Source organism: Phyllostomus discolor, chromosome 6 (assembly GCF_004126475.2).
Source record: "Phyllostomus discolor isolate MPI-MPIP mPhyDis1 chromosome 6, mPhyDis1.pri.v3, whole genome shotgun sequence".
Classification (NCBI taxonomy): Eukaryota; Metazoa; Chordata; class Mammalia; order Chiroptera; family Phyllostomidae; genus Phyllostomus; species Phyllostomus discolor.
Genome location: NC_040908.2, coordinates 74612298 through 74632094, shown reverse-complemented (window position 1 = coordinate 74632094; position 19797 = coordinate 74612298). Strand labels below are relative to the sequence as shown.

At 39.1% G+C, this 19797-nt stretch overlaps 1 protein-coding gene across 2 annotated transcripts in view; it reads left to right on the top strand.

Annotated features, from left to right (window-relative positions):
- Positions 1-365: 365 nt before the first annotated feature.
- The window catches only part of IL1RL2 (interleukin 1 receptor like 2), a 44018-nt gene continuing 24586 nt past the window's right edge, over positions 366-19797 (top strand). Inside the window, exons 1-4 of one of the 2 annotated variants that reach the window (XM_036028350.1) lie at positions 366-1187; positions 1961-2033; positions 2838-3072; positions 5273-5465. In XM_036028350.1, the coding sequence (XP_035884243.1) occupies positions 870-1187; positions 1961-2033; positions 2838-3072; positions 5273-5465 (819 nt within the window). In that variant the 5' untranslated portion in view covers positions 366-869. The remainder of the gene's footprint in view (positions 1188-1960; positions 2034-2837; positions 3073-5272; positions 5466-19797) is intronic. The other variant, XM_028517745.2, reaches the window with a different exon arrangement.

Genomic DNA, 19797 nt, shown 5'->3' with positions numbered 1-19797 from the left:
CAGTCAGTGAAAGAAAAATACCACATGATCTCATTTATACGTGGGATCTGATGAACACAATAAACTTACACACAAGATGATTACAGAAGCTTAGATACCTAGAACAGCCTGACAGCTATGGGAAAGGGATGGGGGTTGGGATGAAAGATGGTGAAAGGATTAACTAAAGAACATTTATGCACAACCCATGGACACCAAACAACAATGTGGGGATTGGCTTGGGGTGGGGGAAGAGTGGGGCTGGGTGAGGAAGGGGAAGGGGAGAAAAGTGGGAACAACTGTAACAGTTTAATTATATAAAATGAAATAAACAAGAAAATAAATGTTTAAAACTCTCCACTTAATTTCTAATACAGTAAATTATGGCAGACAAATCCATATAAACAAAAGGAGTTTAGAATGCTCAATAATTTGGAACAATGTGGGCATTTGCAAACAACTGGCCACCAGCCTATCCCTGGAAGTTCTGCTGACAATGTAACTGCTTCATTCTTCTGCTTGCTCCTGGGGTTGCTTCTGTCTCACTGTCTCAAATCTTACAGAGACCAGAAATCTCTTGAATGGCAATTATAATTTATATTTTCTTCTAAGTCTCAGTGTCACAAGAGATATCTCTGGAGTGTCATCTAACAGCCAGGGCAACAGGTCCCTGTTGATAGCCTCCTATTTCGAAGTTTCAGACCAAAGTGGTCTTTGTGCTCCAGGAATTTGAATGTCATCATGGAATGCCTGCTTTCCATATATAATGAGCTTGACTCTGGCAGAAAAATATATTTCTTACAAACCATTTGGATGGTTCCACTTTTGGGGAGTTGGATATAGGTCAATGCAGGGTGTGTAATTACTGGTTAAGTGGGGTTTGGAAAGGAATGAATAATTCCTTTACAAGGACAATTCAGAATAGACTTAAGCAGGAATTACCGGTGAGCTGCCAGAAAATTAGGCAACAAGCTTTCAGATCACTTCCTAGGGTGATGCAGTGTTCCTTGTATACTTGCCTTGGGGAAGGTAAGCCTGCACCGCCCACGGTGGCAAAGAAACAGCCTGATGTGAAAATACGAGACAGGGTTCAGTCCCTGGGTGTCAGATCCTCCACTCTCCAGAACTCGTGCACAGTCAGATCTTGTCCCACGGGTAGCACGCGCCTGGGAGTCCGTGGTGGAGCCACTCGCAGGTGGGCGCCGACGGTAGGTGTGCAGGGGAAAAGGTGGCAACAATATGAGCGACCGGAAGGCCAGAGATTGGGACTCCTGGACATCTCCTTACCGCAGGGGAGACCTTGGGGAAGCAGATGCCATCTCTAAGAGAAGGTGTGGAGCTTGCGTGTATCTGCCAGTCCAGCTGCACTCCGTCTGGCTCCCTCTTTTCCTGCCGGCCTTTGCCAGGTAGACCTGAGCTGGCTTCTTCCTGGTGAGCACGCATTTGGAGTGTCGGTTCAGTTCACCCGCCCTGCGGATCCTGAGGTCGGGGACAGGCAGGGGAGTAGGCTATGTACAACGCACGGTGGGGACCTGGGGAGCCACGACCAGGACTAGGGGTCTCAGCTGAGGGGAGCAGGGAGGTGCGCCTCTCATAAGGCGCAGGATGCAGATTCTGCCTCGTTGTGCCAGATGGCAGAAGGGGATGTCAGCGCGTCCCCAGAGGAAGCGAAGGAGAGCGTCCTGCAGGAGGGGGCCCCCGTTCTGGCAACAACCATTCCCAGACTTCCCCCACTTCCCTCTCACAGCTGACCCACGCACGGACCCCTCTCCACCTAAAATACTGAGCGTGCGACCCTGAGAATAGGAAGGGGGCAGGAGAGGGAGTCTTTGAGAGTACTTCTAGGGAAATGTGGGGCCGAGGTTAGAGGGTTCCCCGCGAAGAATAGAAAGTCAGTGGCCTGTCTTGAGGTGTCTGAGGTTCAGAGGCTGCAGGATCAGGTCCCTGCCTCTTCCCCTCCAACTCTCTTCTCTCTTCCTAGCAGCCTGATATGGAGACGGTATCCCTGCTGCTGTGTGGTGTGTCCATAGCTCTTCCCCTTTGGATCAGAGCTGGTATGTTGGGTTTGTCCTCGGTTCTCAGAGGTCCCCCTCACCCAAGAGCCTCCTTGCTGCTCTGTGCAAGCCTTCTGTGCAGACCTAGGTGGGGTTCCCTGGGACTCTGAGCCTTGCTGATTACACTCTTCCAGTGGACCAGGGAGAATTCTGTAAATGACGGTTTCATTTTGAAGTGTCTGATGCTCAGTCCCAGATGTCACCTTTGAGCTTTGAGGTGACTTTGGTGAGGAGGAGGAGGAGGCAAATTGAGTTAAATGGCTCAAATGTATCTTTTACATAACAAAGTCATTTTATGACCCAGGATAAAACCAAAGAAACCATGAAAAGACTAATTTCTTCCAAAAACGAAACTAAGTGAGAAATGGACTCTAGAGGGAGAGAATTTTTAAACAATGCTTTTTCGGATGAGATACACATGTTATACACCTTTTATTTAAGACAGAGTGAAATAGCTGAGTGGCAGAACAAAAGAAAAACAGAACAATTAAGGCTGAGAAGGAATATTTCCTCCGACCCTGGAGGATGAAAGAATGAAGTGCCTTAGAGTGTAAAGGAGAAGGGAATCAGTCATTCTAGATGCTGAAGATGACTGTGAGGTGCAAACAGTAAATTCAGTCCTATAGACACATTGGAAGGACTTTGATACTTTCAGATCAACAGACTTTTTTTTTTTTTAGGTAACTCCCACACTGAAAAAGCTCTCAAATAAAATTGGCTAGGAAATTGAGATGTTTGTTAAAACTATTAATAAATAAACATTAAATTTCTCTTTTATTATTATTTTTCCCTTTCATTTCCTAGATGAATGTCGGGACATTAGTGTGCAAAATGAGACACCTTCAGTAAACCAGCCTTTTGCTTTTAATTGCACATACCCTCCAATAACCTCTGGGAAAGCACATGTAACTTGGTATAAATATCCTAGCAAAATCCCAGTATCCAAAAACATGCAGACTAGAATTTACCAGGATCAAAACTGGATTTTGTTTCTTCCCCTGGCATGGGGGGACTCTGGAATCTATCAATGTATTATAAAGTAAGTTCCTCACTTGAAATAGAACTAACTTTCTCTTTTTCTGTCTCATGTATATATTATAATTATATGTATATAATTCTTTTAGGAAATTTCTTAATAAATTATTAAGCATAGAAAACTCAATGAGAAAAATAAAATGTAGTTTTATAATTGCTATAAGAAAATTTCCAATGAACACATTTTAAAACCAGACAGATTTGTAAATCAGTTGTTGGAATGTGGAATGCAGCTTTTTCCATGAAAGTGATGCCACAGCCAGACCAGCTTACAAAAATCCTGTATGCCAATATTATTGTTGCTGCCTTCTTTCTTGGAATGCCAGAAGTTTTTTGTGACAAGTGGCACATCCAGATAGGAATAAGGTTCATTTGAACACCTTTTTGTTAGGCATCTGCTATGGAAATTTAACAGTGACTAACCACTAAGTATGTTCCAAACCTAAAGCTAAGTTTTGCACTAGAAAGTAATACTGTATAAATGAATGACACAGGTCTGGTAGGAGACAACTGAGCTTGGTGGGGACTGTGGTGAACTGGAAAATATGCCCCACCAAAGGTGGCAGTTTATTTAGCTCAAATCAGTTTTTCAGTTTTTCAAGAAAACCTGGAAATTAGTGCGTGTGTATGTGTGTGTGTATAACTTCTTAATGAACTTTTTGTGTGGCTCAAATAAAACATATCTGTGGACCAAATTTTGCCTGAAGGCCCCAATTTTGTTACTTTCCCTTACTAATGTACATGACTTTAACAGATTATTTGACCTCTCTCAGACTTGGTTTCTTATCTGCATAGTGGAAGTCATGCGGGCCTGATAGGGTTGAAGTGAAAAATAGCCAAGACCATATGTGAAGAAAGTACCCCAGAAATGAAGTTGCATTCTCTCTTGTTTTGTTTTTATGGTATTTGCTGTTCCCTTTCTCTGTCCTAGAATGGCCTGTGTCCCGCTCCGATTCATGCCAGATTCCTCATTTTCCTATGTCAGGTTGACTCATGGGCCAAAATTACTTAGTGGTACACAAGTAGAAGTGGCATTTAGCCCATTTGCCTGGCCTCTTTCCACAATTTCACTTGCTACATAGATCAAGCTGCTGACATCTTAGGATGTCCTGCTCTTCCATTTTTACTCTCAGCTACAAATTAGGTAGATTTGGAAACTGTGTGTTACACAAATTTCATCTGGAAATCTAGACTGGATTTAAAATATTTAAATCTGGAAGCTGTGAAGTGGGGAAAGTCATCTTTCATAGAAAGTAAATGTAGATATTGTCTGTCATGGAAGAAAATAAATATGAATTTTCATAAAATTTTAACATATAGATACAATATATAGTTATTTAACTGTGTATTTTTACTTTGAAATAATTTCAAATTCACATAAAATTTGTAAGAACAATAGAGATTCTCATCTGTCCTTTATCTAGATTCCCCCATTATTTAATATTTTGCCACATTTACATTATTCTTTCTCCATATATGTATATTATACCAAATATTTTTCTAAATCATTTTCCCAAATCATCTGAGTTGTTTGTATCATGTCTCTTGACCCCTTAATATGTCAATGTGTATTCCTATCAAAAAGAATATTTTCTTACATAATCACAGCATCATTAACAAATTCAGAAAATTTTACTCTCATATAATATTTTTAATCTAATCCTCAATCCATATTATAATTTTATCAATAGTCTTAGTAATGACCAATATAAATATTTTTCTTTCCTTTCTAGCAGAGGATGTAATTCACGATCAAGCATTGCCTTTGGTTGCTCTGCATTTTTAAACTCTTTCATGTGGAATAGTTCTTCAGTCTATTGTTCATGACATTGACATTTTGAAGGAGTACACACAATTGTTTTACGTTATATTCCTTAATTTGAGTTTGCCAGATATTTCTTTGTGAGCTTCCTTGGTTGGAATACTGTGAAAGTTGTGTCCTCTTCAGAAAATATTCAGAGGCACATTTGCCCCTCACTGGTGATGTTCATTTTCACCAGTTGGTTAAGTTGTTATCCAGTGTTTCTGCTATATAAATATTTTCTTCCTTTTGTAATGATTTGTGAGACATGTATCACCTTGTGTGAGGCAGAGAATTTCTATAGTACCTTGAAGATGATTTGGACATAGCTGAAGATAAGCAGAATCATTTGGTTTCATGATTGTTTGAGTTTATGAGGTTTTTATCTGTTATTTTCTTACAGTAATACAAATATGTGTCACCGAATATACATAAACCTAACTGTGTTTAGTGAAACCCAGTGCATTTCCAGAAACAGTCAAGTGAATTTATCAGATGAGTACAAACAAATATTACATGTTGGAAAAAATGACAGTCTTACATGTCATCTGAACTTCCCGAAGAGCTGTCACTTGGATTCAGTAAAGTGGTATAAGGTAAAAAAAAAAAAAAAAAATCCTACTAATACTTTTTCTCCTCTTATTTAAAACCTACTTGTTTTTTCAATTTAAGTTGTATTTTTTAAGGCAGAATTGGTAAAGAGATGTGTGTACCTAGAACAGATCTGTTAGATAGCTGACTGCTATGGGTAAGCTTAACTGCTAATCATTTACTTTTAAATTTATAGTTATTATATGTGTGTGTGTGGGGGGGCTATGCCCTCAGGGCACACTCTGTCACCATGGATGAGAATAAGTCTATCAAGACTTGATCTGCTTGGGGAGGAAAGGTGGCCGATCTCTCAAAGGAGAAGGACCAAGACCCTTTTCCTCAATGGGCTTTTATTGGGTTCATGTTGCACAGGAATACAGGTAAAGCTCATTAATCATTGTCAGACAGTAAGGATCAAACAACAGATAACATACAAAGAACTACTGGGGCTTATTCTGAGTCAGGGTCTGTTAGCTAAAGGGCTACATAACTTTGGGAAACAAAATCATTTCCTGCTCTGACCCTTATCATTTAATTGAGAGAATTCTTAGCAAAGCAGGTTTCACAGGATTTTATATACTCTTTCTTAGTCCTGATCATCTGGGGAACCCACACTTTCCAGCACAGGGCTGCACTGCCCTCTGTCATTGTTTCAGGCTTAAATCAGGTAGGGGAAGTAAGGCAGCCAAGAGATTAGGAGACTTCTTGCAAACAGAATGAGGACTCAGGCTATGTCAAAGCCCAGGGGGAAGGGGCCATAGCCCCCTAAATTCTTCCCTGGGGCCGCCCATTTCATGCCTGTCTTAGGTCATCCCAACTTTGAGAAATCTGTTTTTTTTTTTTAATTTTTTAAAAAAATTTTAATTGTTGTTCAAGTACAGTTTTCTGTCTTTTACTCCCATCCCCGCCCACCCACCCAGTCCTCCCCACCTCCCTCCCATTTCCACAACCCCCTAGATTTGTCCATGTGTCCTATATACTTGTTCCTGTAAACCCTTCTCCTTTTCCCCTAAAATTCCCTCCCCTCTCCCCTCTGGTCATTGTCATCCTGTTCTCTATTTCAGTGTCTTTGGTTATATTTTGCTTGTTTGTTTGTTTTGTTGTTTAGGTTCCTGTTAAAAGTGAGATCATATGGTATTTGTCTTTCACTGCCTGACTTATTTCACTTAGCATAATGCTTTCCAGTTCCATCCATGCTGTGGCAAAGGGTAGGAGCTCCTTCTTTCTTTCTGCTGCACAGAATTCTGTTGTGTAAATATACCATAATTTTTTATCCATTCATTTACCGATGGGTACCTCCTAGGTTGCTTCCAACACTTGGCTATTATAAATTGTGCTGCTATGAACATTGGGATGCATAGGTTCTTTTGGATTGGTGTTTCAAGGTTCTTAGGATATAATCCTAGCAGTGGAATTGCTGGGTCAAAAGGCAGTGCCATTTTTAGTTTTCTGAGAAAATTCCATACTGTTTTCCATAGTGGTTGTACCAGTCTGTAATCCCACCAACAGTGCACTAGGGTTCCCTTTTCTCCACATCCTCTCCAACACTTGCTGTTTGTTGCTTTATCTATGATGGCCTTTCTGACTAGTGTGAAGTGGCATCTCATTGTGGTTTTAATTTGCATCTTTCTGATAGCTAGCAATCTTGAGCATCTTTTCATATGTCTCTGGATCCTCTGTATGTCCTCCTTGGAGAAGTATCTGTTCCAGTCCACTGCCCATTTTATAATTGGGTTGCTTGTCTTAGAATGGAGTCATGTAAGCTCTTTATATATTTTGGAGATAAAACTCTTGTCTGAGGTATCATTGGCAAATATGTTTTCCTGTATGGTTGGTTCTCTTTTTATTTTGATACTGTTTTCTTTAGCTGTGCAGAAGCTTTTTATTTTGATGAGATCCCATTTGTTTATTCTTTTCTTTGTGTCCCTTGCTCTAGGGGACATATCAGTAAAATGTTGCTGTGTGAAATATCCGAGATTTTCCTGCCTATGTTCTCTTCTAGGACTTTTATGGTGTCACCCTAATATTTAAATCTTTTATTCACCTTGAATTTATTTTTGTGCATGGTGTAAGTTGGTGCTCAAGTTTCATTTTTTTGCATGTAGCTGTCCAGTTCTCCCTACACCATTTTTGAAGAAGCAATTTTTACTCCGTTTTATGTTTCTGTCCTTTTTTTTCAAATATTAATTGACCATAGAGACATGGGTTTATTTCTGGGCTCTCTGTTCTGTTCCACTGGTCCATGTGCCTGTTTTTGTGCCAGTACCAGGCTGTTTTGATTTCAGGGGCCTTGTAATAATACAGTTTGGTATCAGGTATTGTGATCTCTCCTGCTTTGCTCTTCTTTCTCAAAATTGCCGCAGCTATTTGGGGTCATTTATGGTTCCATATAAATTTTTGAAGTGTTTATTCTATGTCTGTGAAAAATGCCATTGGTACTTTAATAGGGATTGCATTAAATCTGTAAATTGCTTTGGGCAGCATGGACATTTTGATGATGATAGTTCTTCCAATCCATGAACACAGTATACGTTTCCATTTGTTTGTGTCTTCTTTGATTTCTTTTTTTTTTCTTTTTTATTTTTATTTTTTTATTATTTTTTTAATATATTTTATTGATTATGCTATTACAGTTGTCCCATTTCCCCCCTTCTCTGCCCTCCACCCTGTACCCCCCTCCCACCCACATTTCCCCCTTTAGTTCATGTCCATGTGTCATACTTATGAGTTCTTTAGTTTCTACATTTCCTGTACTATTCTTGCCCTCCCCCTATCTATTTTCAACCTACATTCTATGCTACTTATTCTCTATACCTTTTCCCCCTCTCTCCTCCTCCCACCCCCCTGCTGCTAACCCTCCATGTGCTCTCCATTTCTGTGGTTCTGTTCCTCTTCTAATTGTTTACTTAGTTTCTTTTGGTTTTGCTTTAGGTGTGGTTGTTGATATTTGTGAGTTTGCTGTCCTTTTACTATACATGTCTTTTCTTTATCTTCTTTTCTTAGATAAGTCCCTTTAGCATTTCATAAAGTAAGGGCTTGGTGATGATGAACTCCTTTAACTTGACCTTATCTGAAAAGCACTTTATCTGCCCTTCCATTCTAAATGAGAGCTTTGCTGGATAGAGCAATCTGGGATGTAGGTCCTTGTCTTTCATGACTTGGAATATTTCTTTCCAGCCCCTTCTTGCCTGTAAGGTCTCTTTGGAGAAATCAGCTGACAGTCTGATGGGAACTCCTTTGTAGGTTACTGTCCCCTTATCTCTTGCTGCTTCTAGGATTCTCTCCTTCGTTTTTACCTTGGCTAATGTAATTATGATGTGCCTTGGTGTGTTTCTTCTTGGGTCCAACTTCTTTGGGGATCTCTGAGCTTCTTGGATTTCTTGGAAGACTGTTCCCTTTGCCAGATTGGGGAAGTTCTCCTTTATTATTTGTTCAAATACGTGCTCAATCTGTTGCTTTTCCCCTTCTGATTCTGGTACCCCTATAATTCGGATATTGGAACGTTTAAAGGTGTCTTGGATGCTCTTAATCTTTTCCTCAATTTTTTGAATTCTTATTTCATCATGCTTTCCTGCTTGGTTGATTCTATCTTCCTTCTGGTCCACTGTATTGTTTTGAGACTCATATTCCTTCCTTTCACTATTGGCTCTCCTCCACGTATCTTCCTGAATCTCTTTTATGGTAACCTGCATCCTTTCATCTAAATTGCGTCCAAAATCAACCAATTCTGTGAGCTTTCTGATCACCAGTGTTTTGAACTGCGCATCTGATAGATTGGCTATTTCTTGGTCGCTCAAAAGGATGAGTCCTGGGGGACTGATCTGCTCTGTTGAAAACATTTTTTTTTTCCCCTGTCTCTCCTTTTTTTTTTCCGGTCTGGTTGCTCTTGTTACGGTGGGGGACGGAGCCTTAGGTGCTCACCGGGGCTGGGCACTCCAGTCGCTAGCTTGTGACGTTATATGTGGGGGCGGGTGGGAGCGGGAGCGGGAGCGGGGCGGGAGAAAACAATGGCGGTAGTTCCGTTCCCCTGGACTCAGACCCTTGTCTGGGCTTCTGGGCCGCAAGTTCTGCCCTGGTCCACATCGCTACCCCTCTGGGTCTGCCAGCCGCAGCTTGCGTACTCAGGGATCACCACTGCCTTCTTGCGCCCCCAGATGGCTTTTGCGCCGATTTCGCGCCAAACCTTCCCCCAACCTCCGCGCGCCGCCGACCCGAGCCAGCCCCGCGCCCGCCGGCTCGTCTTCTCCTACCAGTCCTGATGAACGCGTCTACTTCAACTTCTTGGCTGCCCGACTTCCAATCAGATAAATCTTCTGCCGGATCTGGGTGTTATTCTGATAGTAAATTATTGTTGTAAATTATTGGTTTTCTAATCTTGGTTGTACGAGAAGGTACGGTGCATCCACCTATTCCTCCATCTTGCCGGAAGTCTGATTTCTCTCTTTAGTGTTGTGTAGTTTTCTGCATACAGGTCTTTTACCCCCTTGGTTAGGTTTATTCCTAGGTATTTTATTTTCTTTTTGCTATATCGAATGGGATTTTTTCTTGATTTCTCCTTCTGATGTTTCATTGTTGGTATACAAAAATGCCTTTGATTTCTGGATATTGATATTGTATCCTGGCTGTTTTGCCAAGTTCACTTGTTAGGTCAAGCAGTTTTATGGTGGAGTCTATAGGATTTTATATGTACACATGTTTGCATATGTGCAAACAATGACAGTTTTGTTTCCTCTTTTCCGATTTGTGTGCCTTTCATTTCCTTTTCTTGTCTGATCTCTGTGGCTAAAACGTCCAATGCTATATTGAACAGAAGTGGTGAAAGTGGACACCCTTGTCTTGTTCCTGATCTTCGTGGAAAAGTTTTAATTTTTGCCCATTGAGTATGATGTTGGTTGTAGGTCTCTCAAATATGGCCTTTATTATGTTGAGAAATGCTTATCTATTCCCACTTTGCTGATGTTTTTTTTTTTTATCATAAATGGGTGGTGTACCTTATCAAATGATTTTCCAGCATCTGTTAATAGGATCATCTGTTTTTTTCTGTTTGTTTTTGTTTATGTGGTGTACGACATTTACTGATTTGTGAGTGTTGAACCATCCTTGCAACCCTGGGATGAATCCCACTTTGTCATGTTGTATAATCTTTTTAATGTATTGTTGGATGGGGTTTGCGAACATTTTGTTGAGGATTTTAGCATCTATGTTCATCAGCGACATTGGCTTAAAGTTTTCTTTCTTTGTTGTGTCTTTGTCTGGTTTTGGGATGAGGATGATGCTGGCTTCATAAAAAGAGTTTGGGAATCTTCCATATTTGGGAATTTTTGGAATAGTCTGTGAAGGATGGGGGTTAGCTCTTTCTTAAATGCTTTGTAGAATTCTCCTATGAAACCATCTGGTCCAGGGCTTGTGTGTGTCGGGAGTTTTTTGATTACTGCTTCAATTCCTTTAGCTGTTATTAGTCTGTTCAGGCTTTCTACTTATTCTTTATTTAGTTTTCAAAAATTATATTTTTCTAGAAATTTGTCCATTTCACTTAGATTTTCAAATTTCTTGGCATACAGTTCTTCACAGTAATTTCTTACAGTCCTTTGTATTTCTGTGGTATCTGTTGTAATCTCTCCTCTTTCATTTCTGTTTGTGTTTATTTGGGTTCTCTCTCTTTTTTCTTGATGAGTCTGCTTAAAGGCTTGTTGATTTTGTTTATATTTTTCAAAGAAGCAGCTACTGGTTTCATTGATCTTTAGAATTGTGCTTTTAGTTTCTATGTCATTTAATTCTGCTCTGATCTTGGTTATTTCCTTACTTATACTTGCTTTGGGCTGTCTTTGTTGTTGTTCCTTGACTTCTTGTAGACATAGGGTTAGGTTGTTTGTTTGAAATGTTTCTATCTTTTTTAGGTAGGCCTGTGTTGCTATGAACTTCCCTCTCAGGACTGCCTTCCCTGTGTCCATAAGTTTTGGGTTGTTGTGAGTTCATTGTCATTTGTTTCCAGAAACCTTTTGATTTTTTTTCTAATTTCATTCTTGACCCATTCATTATTTAATAGCATGCTATTCAATCTCATGATTTTAAGTGTTTTGGTTTTTTTTTTTTTAAGATTTTTTAAATTTTTTTTATTTTTTTATTTATTTTTAGGGAGAGAAGGGAGAGAGATAGATACAGAGGGAGAGAGAGAGAGAGAGAGAGAGAGAGAGAAACATCAATGTGTGGTTGCTGGGGGTTATGGCCTGCAACCCAGGAATGTACCCTGGCTGGGAATCGAACCTGGGACACTTTGGTTCCCAGCCCGCGTTCAATCCACTGAGCTACGCCAGCAAGGGCCGTGTTTTGGTTTTTTTTTTTTTTTTTTTCATGCAGTTGGTTTCTAGTTTGAGTCTCTTGTGGTTGGAGAAAATGCTTGATATGATTTCAATTTTCCTGAATTTGTTGAGGTTTATTATGCATCCTATCATGTGGTCTATCTTTGAAAATATTCCATGCACATTTGAAAAGAATGTGTAGTTAACTTCTTTGGGATGAAGGGCTCTACCTATATATATCAGTTAAGTTCATTTCATCTAGGGCATTGTTCAATGTCACAATATCTTTTTTGATATTTTGTTTGTAAGATCTGTCCATTTTTGACAGTAGGGTGTTAAAATCCCCTACTATAATTGTGTTGCTGTCAATATCTTTCTTGAAGTCCTCTAAGATTTTCTTTATGTGTTGGGTGCTCCTATGTTGCATGCATATATATTTACAATATTTGTGTCTTTTTGGTGGATTCTTTATTATGAAGTGACCTTCTGGGTCTCTCTTTATGGTCTTTTTTTTGAAGTCTATTTTGTCCGAGATGAGTATGTTACCCCAGCTTTATTTTCCCTGTCTGTTTGCTTGGAAAATTTGTTTCCAGATCTTCACTTTCAGTCTTTGTAGGTCTTTTGTCCTCAGGTGGGTCTCTTGTACGTAGCATATGTGTGGGTCATGCTTTCTTATTCATTCAGCAATTCTATGTCTTTTGATTGGAGCATTTAATCCATTTACATTTAAGGTTATTATTGATAGGTACTTATTCATTGCCATTTTCATACCTGTGTTCCTCTCTGTCTGTCTCTTTTCCTTCCTTTCCTTTAAGCAGTCCCTTCAGCATCTCTTGCAGAGCTGGTTTGGTGGAGGCATAACCCTTTAGGCTTCTTTTTGTCTTTGAAACTCCTTATTTGGCCTTCTATCTTGATTGAGAGCCTTGCTGGGTAAAGTAGTCTTAGTTGCAAGACTCTGGTTCTCATTCCTTGGCATATTTCTTGCCATTCTCTTCTGGCTTAGAGTGTTCCATTGAGAAGTGAGCTGCCAACCTTATGAGGTTCCCTTGTATGTTATTTTCTGTTTCTCCTTTCCTGCCTTTAAAATTCTTGTAATTTTGCCATTTTAATTATGATGTGTCTTGAAGTAGGCCTCTTTGGGTTCCTCTTGATTGGGACTCTCTGAGTTTCCTGGATTTGTATGACTTTTTCCTCTCGTCAAATTAGGGAAGTTCTCCATCATTAGTTTTCAAACAGGTTTTCTATCCCTTGCTTGTCTTCTTCTCCTTCTGGTATCCCTATTATATGGATATTATTACATTTCATATTGTCTTGCATTTCTCTTAATCCTTCTTCATTCTTTCTGAGCCTCTTTTCCTTTTCTTGCTCTTTCCAAGTGTTTATTTTTACTTTGTCCTTAAGCTCACTGATCCAATCTTCTTCTTCATCATTCCTACTTTTGATTCCTTCTACTGTCTCTTCAGTTCAGAAATTGTATTCTTCATTTCCTCTTGGCCCTTGTTGATAGTTTCTATTTCCTTTTCACATTGATATAGTTTGCAGTGTGTTCATTGTAGTTTCCCTGTAGTTTGTGGTTCCTCATTGTGAGCTCATTGAGCTTCCTGATAACCATTGCTTTGAACTCAATATCTGATAGTTCAGTTGACTGTATTTCACTTAGTATTCTTTCTGAGGCTTCCTGCTTGCCATTCATTTGGGGATTCTTTGTCTTCCCTTTTTGACAAAGGGAAGTGAGACTCGTCTTGTTAGCCTCAGCTTCTTAAATTGATCTGTTCTGGCTTCCTGAGTTTATGGTGTGAACTTCTGTGGTAGAATACCTGTGAGATTCAGTGGCGGAGTTTCCTTGATCTCCCAAGCTCACTAATCTTGGGCTGTCAAGATTAGTAAGTTGCCTCTGTTTTTTTCTTAGGGTTTTGATTGTTGCTGAGTCTTTCTTTGGTGGGTCCATCCCACCAGCTGGTTAACTGAGGGTCACTCTGTCCACGACCTCTAGTATTTTGTTTTGCTGGTGAGGGCAGGTTGTGTTGAAGCTGGTTCTTCTGCATGTACTAGGTTTTGAGGATTCTCTCTTGCTCTTGTTCAGTTGTTTGTATTGGATACTGTCTCTACTGTTTAGTTGTATTTCCAGATAGGTCCTGGATTGAGGTTTGTGGGGTTTTCACTCCCTCCTTCACCTTCTTCTGTTGTTATCTGTTGGTGGTTCCTTTGTTGTTGGGTTTCCTCTTCCAGTGGGTCTCCTGGCATACACCACTTCCACCTACTCTTTTTTGTGTCAGTTGGAGGGGAAAAGCAACATTGTTTAAGGCAGCAAGAGAGCATTCTATGATATTTACAGTAGCAGCCAGTAGAGAAGAGACAGGAGATCCTTTGGCTATGTATAGTGTTAACTGTGATATTCCATTCAACTAGCCAATTTTTAGAAAGGATGGAAAGAAGATAAGACTCTTGTTGGGCAGGGAAGCATTGTGAGTTGCATCTAGAAAGTAGTGAAGTTGTGGGAGGTCAGATTCTGAGGTAAGGTGAGAGTAAAGGATAGTAAATAGGTGTAGTGTGTGAGAGAATGGAGTTAACCACTATAGTAATAGAGTTCAAGAAACTGTGAAGTGGGCTAAGATCTGGGAGGGGTGTTATGAAGTATTTACAATTGTATGGAACAGCTATTGTTTACAATAATATTAGAGCAACAATCATATGACAGAACCTATGTGATCTGGATAACAAGAATAGGGAGTATAGGATCTTGAGTAGTGTCCTGTTGGAACACAAGTGATGTGAAAGACAGTAAATTAACGATACACTATGTAAGAGAGAACAGGGGAAACCTGTCAAATGATACAATAGCCAAGCAAAGAAGCCTACACAGAAAGAAGAGGAATGGAAAAATTATCTTAAAATAAAAGATGTAAGAATAATGAAAATAATAGTACAAATATGAAATAACTTGCGGGTTCTCTGTAATAGCAAAGTGAAATTTTTCTCACTGTCTCAACTGTTGGGATACCTCCTCTTTGGGTCCAACTCTGGTCTTTTCACAGTTCCTTTTTTTTTTTTTTGTCTCACTTGTGGGCATTTAAAAAAAAGCAGAAGAAGAGAGTAAGAAGAGATAAAATTGGAAAGAAAAGAAGAAGGCATAAAACAAGAAAGAAGGAAAAGAGGAAAAAGGAATTGAAAAGTAAAACAATAGTAAAAATTAAAAATAAATGACTATTAAAAACAAAACAAAACCAAGCCAAACCTCTTGTTGGTTTCAAACTGGCCAAACCAGTTTTTCTGGTCTTGCTGGCTGAAGCAGGCTGAGGGGTGATTGGTTTGGCTTTTCTCCCTTCTCAATCTGCACTCAGTCAGTCTCCAGCACAGTCCCCCCAGAGCTAGCCTAGTGCTTCTCCCCAGTGCCTTGGGTGTGGGATCTAGGTGTTCCTCAGAGCGCTCTTTCCCTGGGGTTATTGTTGTGGGTTGGGGTGTGGGTACATGTATGTTTTGCCAGGCTCCCTTGGTCCTGAGGGTTTGGGCGTGCACCCTTCTCAGTGCTACGGGGGCACGCAGGGCCTTCTGCGCAACCTTGGGATTATTCCTGGCTGGGTGGGGAGTAGGCCAGAGCGATTGCTGCAGGAGAATTCCCCAAACAGTGTTTCATTTTCTGTTTTTGAGAAATTCCTCTGATTCAAGCCTGCTACTCCGTAGTGGCTTGACCTCTCACACAGCCCAATTCTTCAGCCAGACTAGTGACTATCTGGATCATGGCCCATCACTGTATGACTCTCAACTCTGCCAGCTTCCACAGACTCTGCAGATGCTCACAGCCTCTGTGTGTTTGCCACTTAGTCCTTATTCCCCTCTCCGTGACTTCAAGCATCCAGGTCTCTCCTGGTGCTGCTTAAACCTTGTTTGGCCGGGGAGGGAGTAGTTGATCTGGCTCTCTCCCAAGGACTCTGTGGCAAACCCAGCAGTGGGCTCCAGGCCTGGGTCTGCAGCCACCCTGGTCCCCACTCTGGTCCCTGGGACCTTATTGTTCTGAAGCACTCTCTTTACCATCTGGTTTTTCAGTGTCCGCTACAATTTTTGGTCTCTTGTTTTCATATATGCTGGGGTACTGTTGGCTGTTTGCTCTGTTCCTCTATAGACTGGCTAGGATTTTCTCCCATGTATAGGAGAAAGTGGAATCTGCTCCCTTCTACCTTGCCGTCATCTTCCTCTCCTCCAATATCCTCCTTGAGGAATCTTACCCACCATTGGCTAACATCAAGCATTGGGGGCCAGGCAGGGTGAAGAAAAAGGAGCAGAAGTGGTGCATCTGGCAGGGAGATAAGCTTTGTCTCCTTGGTGGCTTATGGTCCAAAGGTCACTCGCTCAGCCTTAGCCATGGCGGGAGAGTTACAGCTTCTGAAACCAGGCAGGGCGGTTCCTGACAATTATAGTTTTGTAATATTTTATCATTTGTATCTACTACCTCCCCACTATTATCCTTATTTTTAAGACTATCCTTGGCTATTTTTTTCCGAACAGATTAGTTTGTTTAAATGAGCACTGTGTGTACCTCAGTCAATAACCACAAAGTATAAAAAGTTATCCCTGGAAAGTCTCCTTTCCACTCTTGATCCATATTTGTCCTGGTTGGGACCATGGCACCTTCTCTAACATGTAGTTACCTCATTAGTTTCCTGCTTTTCTTTGTGTTTTCTTTGTATAATGCTGTACAAGCAAATGATACTTTACACCTTACCCCTTTCTTTTTTAAGCAAATGGAATCCTATAGTCATCTTTCTGCATCCTGTGTCTTCACCTTCAGAGATTCTTTTTCTCTTGACTCTACTGGCATATAATAATGCATAAGACAGAATCCTTGGCACGGGGGAGTGCCAGCTAGTTATTTAGGGTTGGGATTATTTTTCCACAACCCTGCTTGCTAGCACTTGCTAGTACAGCCATCTAGGTCAGGAGTTTGCTTTGTGGGAAGGTTTTCATATATTAATTCAAATTCTTCAATGGTGATAGGAATATACAAATTTCTTATCTTTTCTTGAATTAATTTGGGTAAGATTTGTTTTCAAGGAAATTTTCCATTTCCTTAATACTATGGCATGGAATTGTTTATCTTCTCTTTGAATATCTGCTTCTGCAAAAAGGTTCATCTTTTAATGCCCATTACACATTCTCTCTCTCTCGATTTGCCAGTTTTGTCACTTTTATCACTTCTTTCAAAGAACCATTCTTTTTGGCTTTGTTGATCCTCTCTACTATGTTTCACATTCATTTAGTTTGTTTCCATTTTCCTTTTGCACGGAAAAATGTAAAAATGTAGCAACGAATGGCTTATTCCTGTCTTTAAATGTACATTTGCCAGTATGTGAGGTTTTTCTTTTTCATTTGTTTCTGGATTGGTATCTTTAAAATTTTGAGTCTTCTAAATGATAAGTATTGTACATCCCCATATTTGGTTTTCTCTAATTTCTCACAACAGTGTTGTGTAATATTTTTGTGTAGATATCCTATATGTTTTCTGTTAAATATATTTTTAGAAAATGGATGTTTTCCGATGTTATTGCAATGGATGATTTTTATATATTAATATTCTGTTTATTGTTCTTTTATGTCACAATCTTGGTAACTTCATCTGTCCATTTTAATAAGGGATCTATAGAGTCTTTTGTACATCATATGTACATAATCATGTTGTTTGTATATTAGGAACAGTTTTATTTATTGTTTTTCTCTCTTTGTAACATTGATGTTTTCTTTTATTGTCATTACACTGGCTAGGACCTTTGGAATGATCTAGAAGTTATTACCATCCCAGTGTTATTAATATCCTATAGTGTTATCACCACTCCAGAAGAGGCAAAAATGGCATCTTTGTGTCATTATTTCAAAAAAAGCTCTTAATATTTTGCCATTAAGTATGATGTTTGTTTCAGGGTTTAATGGCCTTTAGCAGATTGAGGAAATTCTCCCAGTTTTGTTTGAAATTTTAATGAATGGATGTTAAATTTTACAAACTGATTATATATATACTGATTATAATTTTACTTATTATATATATATACACACACACACACACACACTTGTGAATGTTATACCAATGGTACATTACTAGAATAACCTAAATTGATGTGTAACCCTTTTTATACATTGCCAGATTTGGCTTAGTAATATTTTGTATAGGATTTTTTTCATCCAAATCATAAAGAGACTGGTCTGTAACTTGTGTTTCTTGCTTTGTCCTTGTCAGATTTTGGTATAAAGGATATGCTGACCTTATAAAATAAGTTGGGAAGTAATCCTTACTTTCTTCTAGAAATGTTTCAGATTGATTTTATTCCTTCTTGTACATGTTTTTATTTTATTTATTTTTAAAAGATTTTTATTTATTTATTTTTAGAGAGAAGGAAGGGGAGGGAGAAAAAGAGGGAGGGAAACATCAATTAGATCGATTGCCTCTCACACACATCTGGATGGGGACCTCAACATGTGCAAACTGGGACTTAATGTGCAAACCAGGTGTGTGCCCTGAACTGGAATTGAACCAGCAACCTTTTGCTTTGCAGAATAATGCTCAACCAACTGAACCACACTTGTCAGGGCTCTTTTACATGCTTTTAGGGTTTAGTAGTAAAATTATGTAGGACTGAGACTTTATTTGAGGGAAAGGTTTTCAATTACAGATTCAGTGTCCTTAATTATAGGATTACTCAGATTTCCTGTTTCTTCTTAAAGTAGATTTAACACATTGTGCTTGTTTAGAAATTTTCATCTTATCTACATAATTTTTTAATTATTGGGCTAAACTTGTTCATAATATACTCTCACTCCCTTTTTAATGTTTCTAGGATTAGTAGTGATGTCTTCATTTTCACATCATATATATTGATGGAGTCATATATTTCCATTTCTCTCTCTCTTTCTCTTTGTTGATTACTTTTGCCAGGGGTTTATCAATTTGAAGAGTTTCTTCAAAGTGCTAATTTTGAAATTGCTGTCTCTCATTAGTTTTCTGCTTTATTAATTTCCGCTCTTATCTAGTTTTCCCCCTCTATTGTTAGTTTTGGTTTTACTTTGCTGTCAAGAACTTTATGAAAAGGATTTTTTGGTCATTAATTATAAGCCATAAATTTGCAATTTCCCTTTAAACTCAGTTTAAGCTGCTTTATACTTTTGATATATTGTATTATTATCATTCAGTTAAAAGTATTTTACAGTTTCTAATGTTATTTTTTCTTTGAACTCTGGAATATTTATAAGAATTGCTTGATTTGCAAATATAGTGGATTTTTTAAGTTACTTTTCTGTTTGTGATATTAAGCTTAATTGTACTGTGACAGAGATTTTACTCCCTATGCTGTAAATACTTTGAAGTTTGGTGGGATTGGCTTCAAGACCCAGGATGTGTTCCACTTTTGTGAATGCCTCATGCTTGTTCAGAAGAATGTAAGTACAAACCAAGTTTGGGTTTGTTAACTGTGTTATGCAGGTGTACTTTTTCTACAAATATATATTTTTCTTTCTTTTTCTTTTAGTTACTTAGAAAGATATGCAAAACTAAACCAGTGTGATTGCAGATTTTTCTGGGCTATTTAGAAGTGACATCACTCCATTTCTAAAGTCCAGATTTGGACTTCTCAGAATATAGTGTTACACATTTTTCTAAGTGGCTTCTTCAGACTCTGTTCCTCAGATCCCTCAGTGTTTACCTTGCAGCCTTGCAGCAATCACTTCTTGGCATCAGCATTATGACCCTCTAGGGCCTTGGCAATAGGACTCTATTGGCAAGTTTCTCCTCTTGATCTGGACTTGTTGGGGTCATAGGTATGAAATCAGTTGACATATGTAGAGAAGTAGATTTTTAGAATCAATGCTGCCACTACTCCAGTGTCAACATACAGATACATTGAGTCTAAAATTTCTCACTTAGAAAATGAGAGTTTAGACTATGTGATTTCAAAAGGCTTTCCAAACCTTAAGGCTAATGAAACCTATTATCTTCTGTTCCATTATAGCCAGACTTTGAGGAACTGGGAGATTTTTAGCAATTTAAGAAATATAA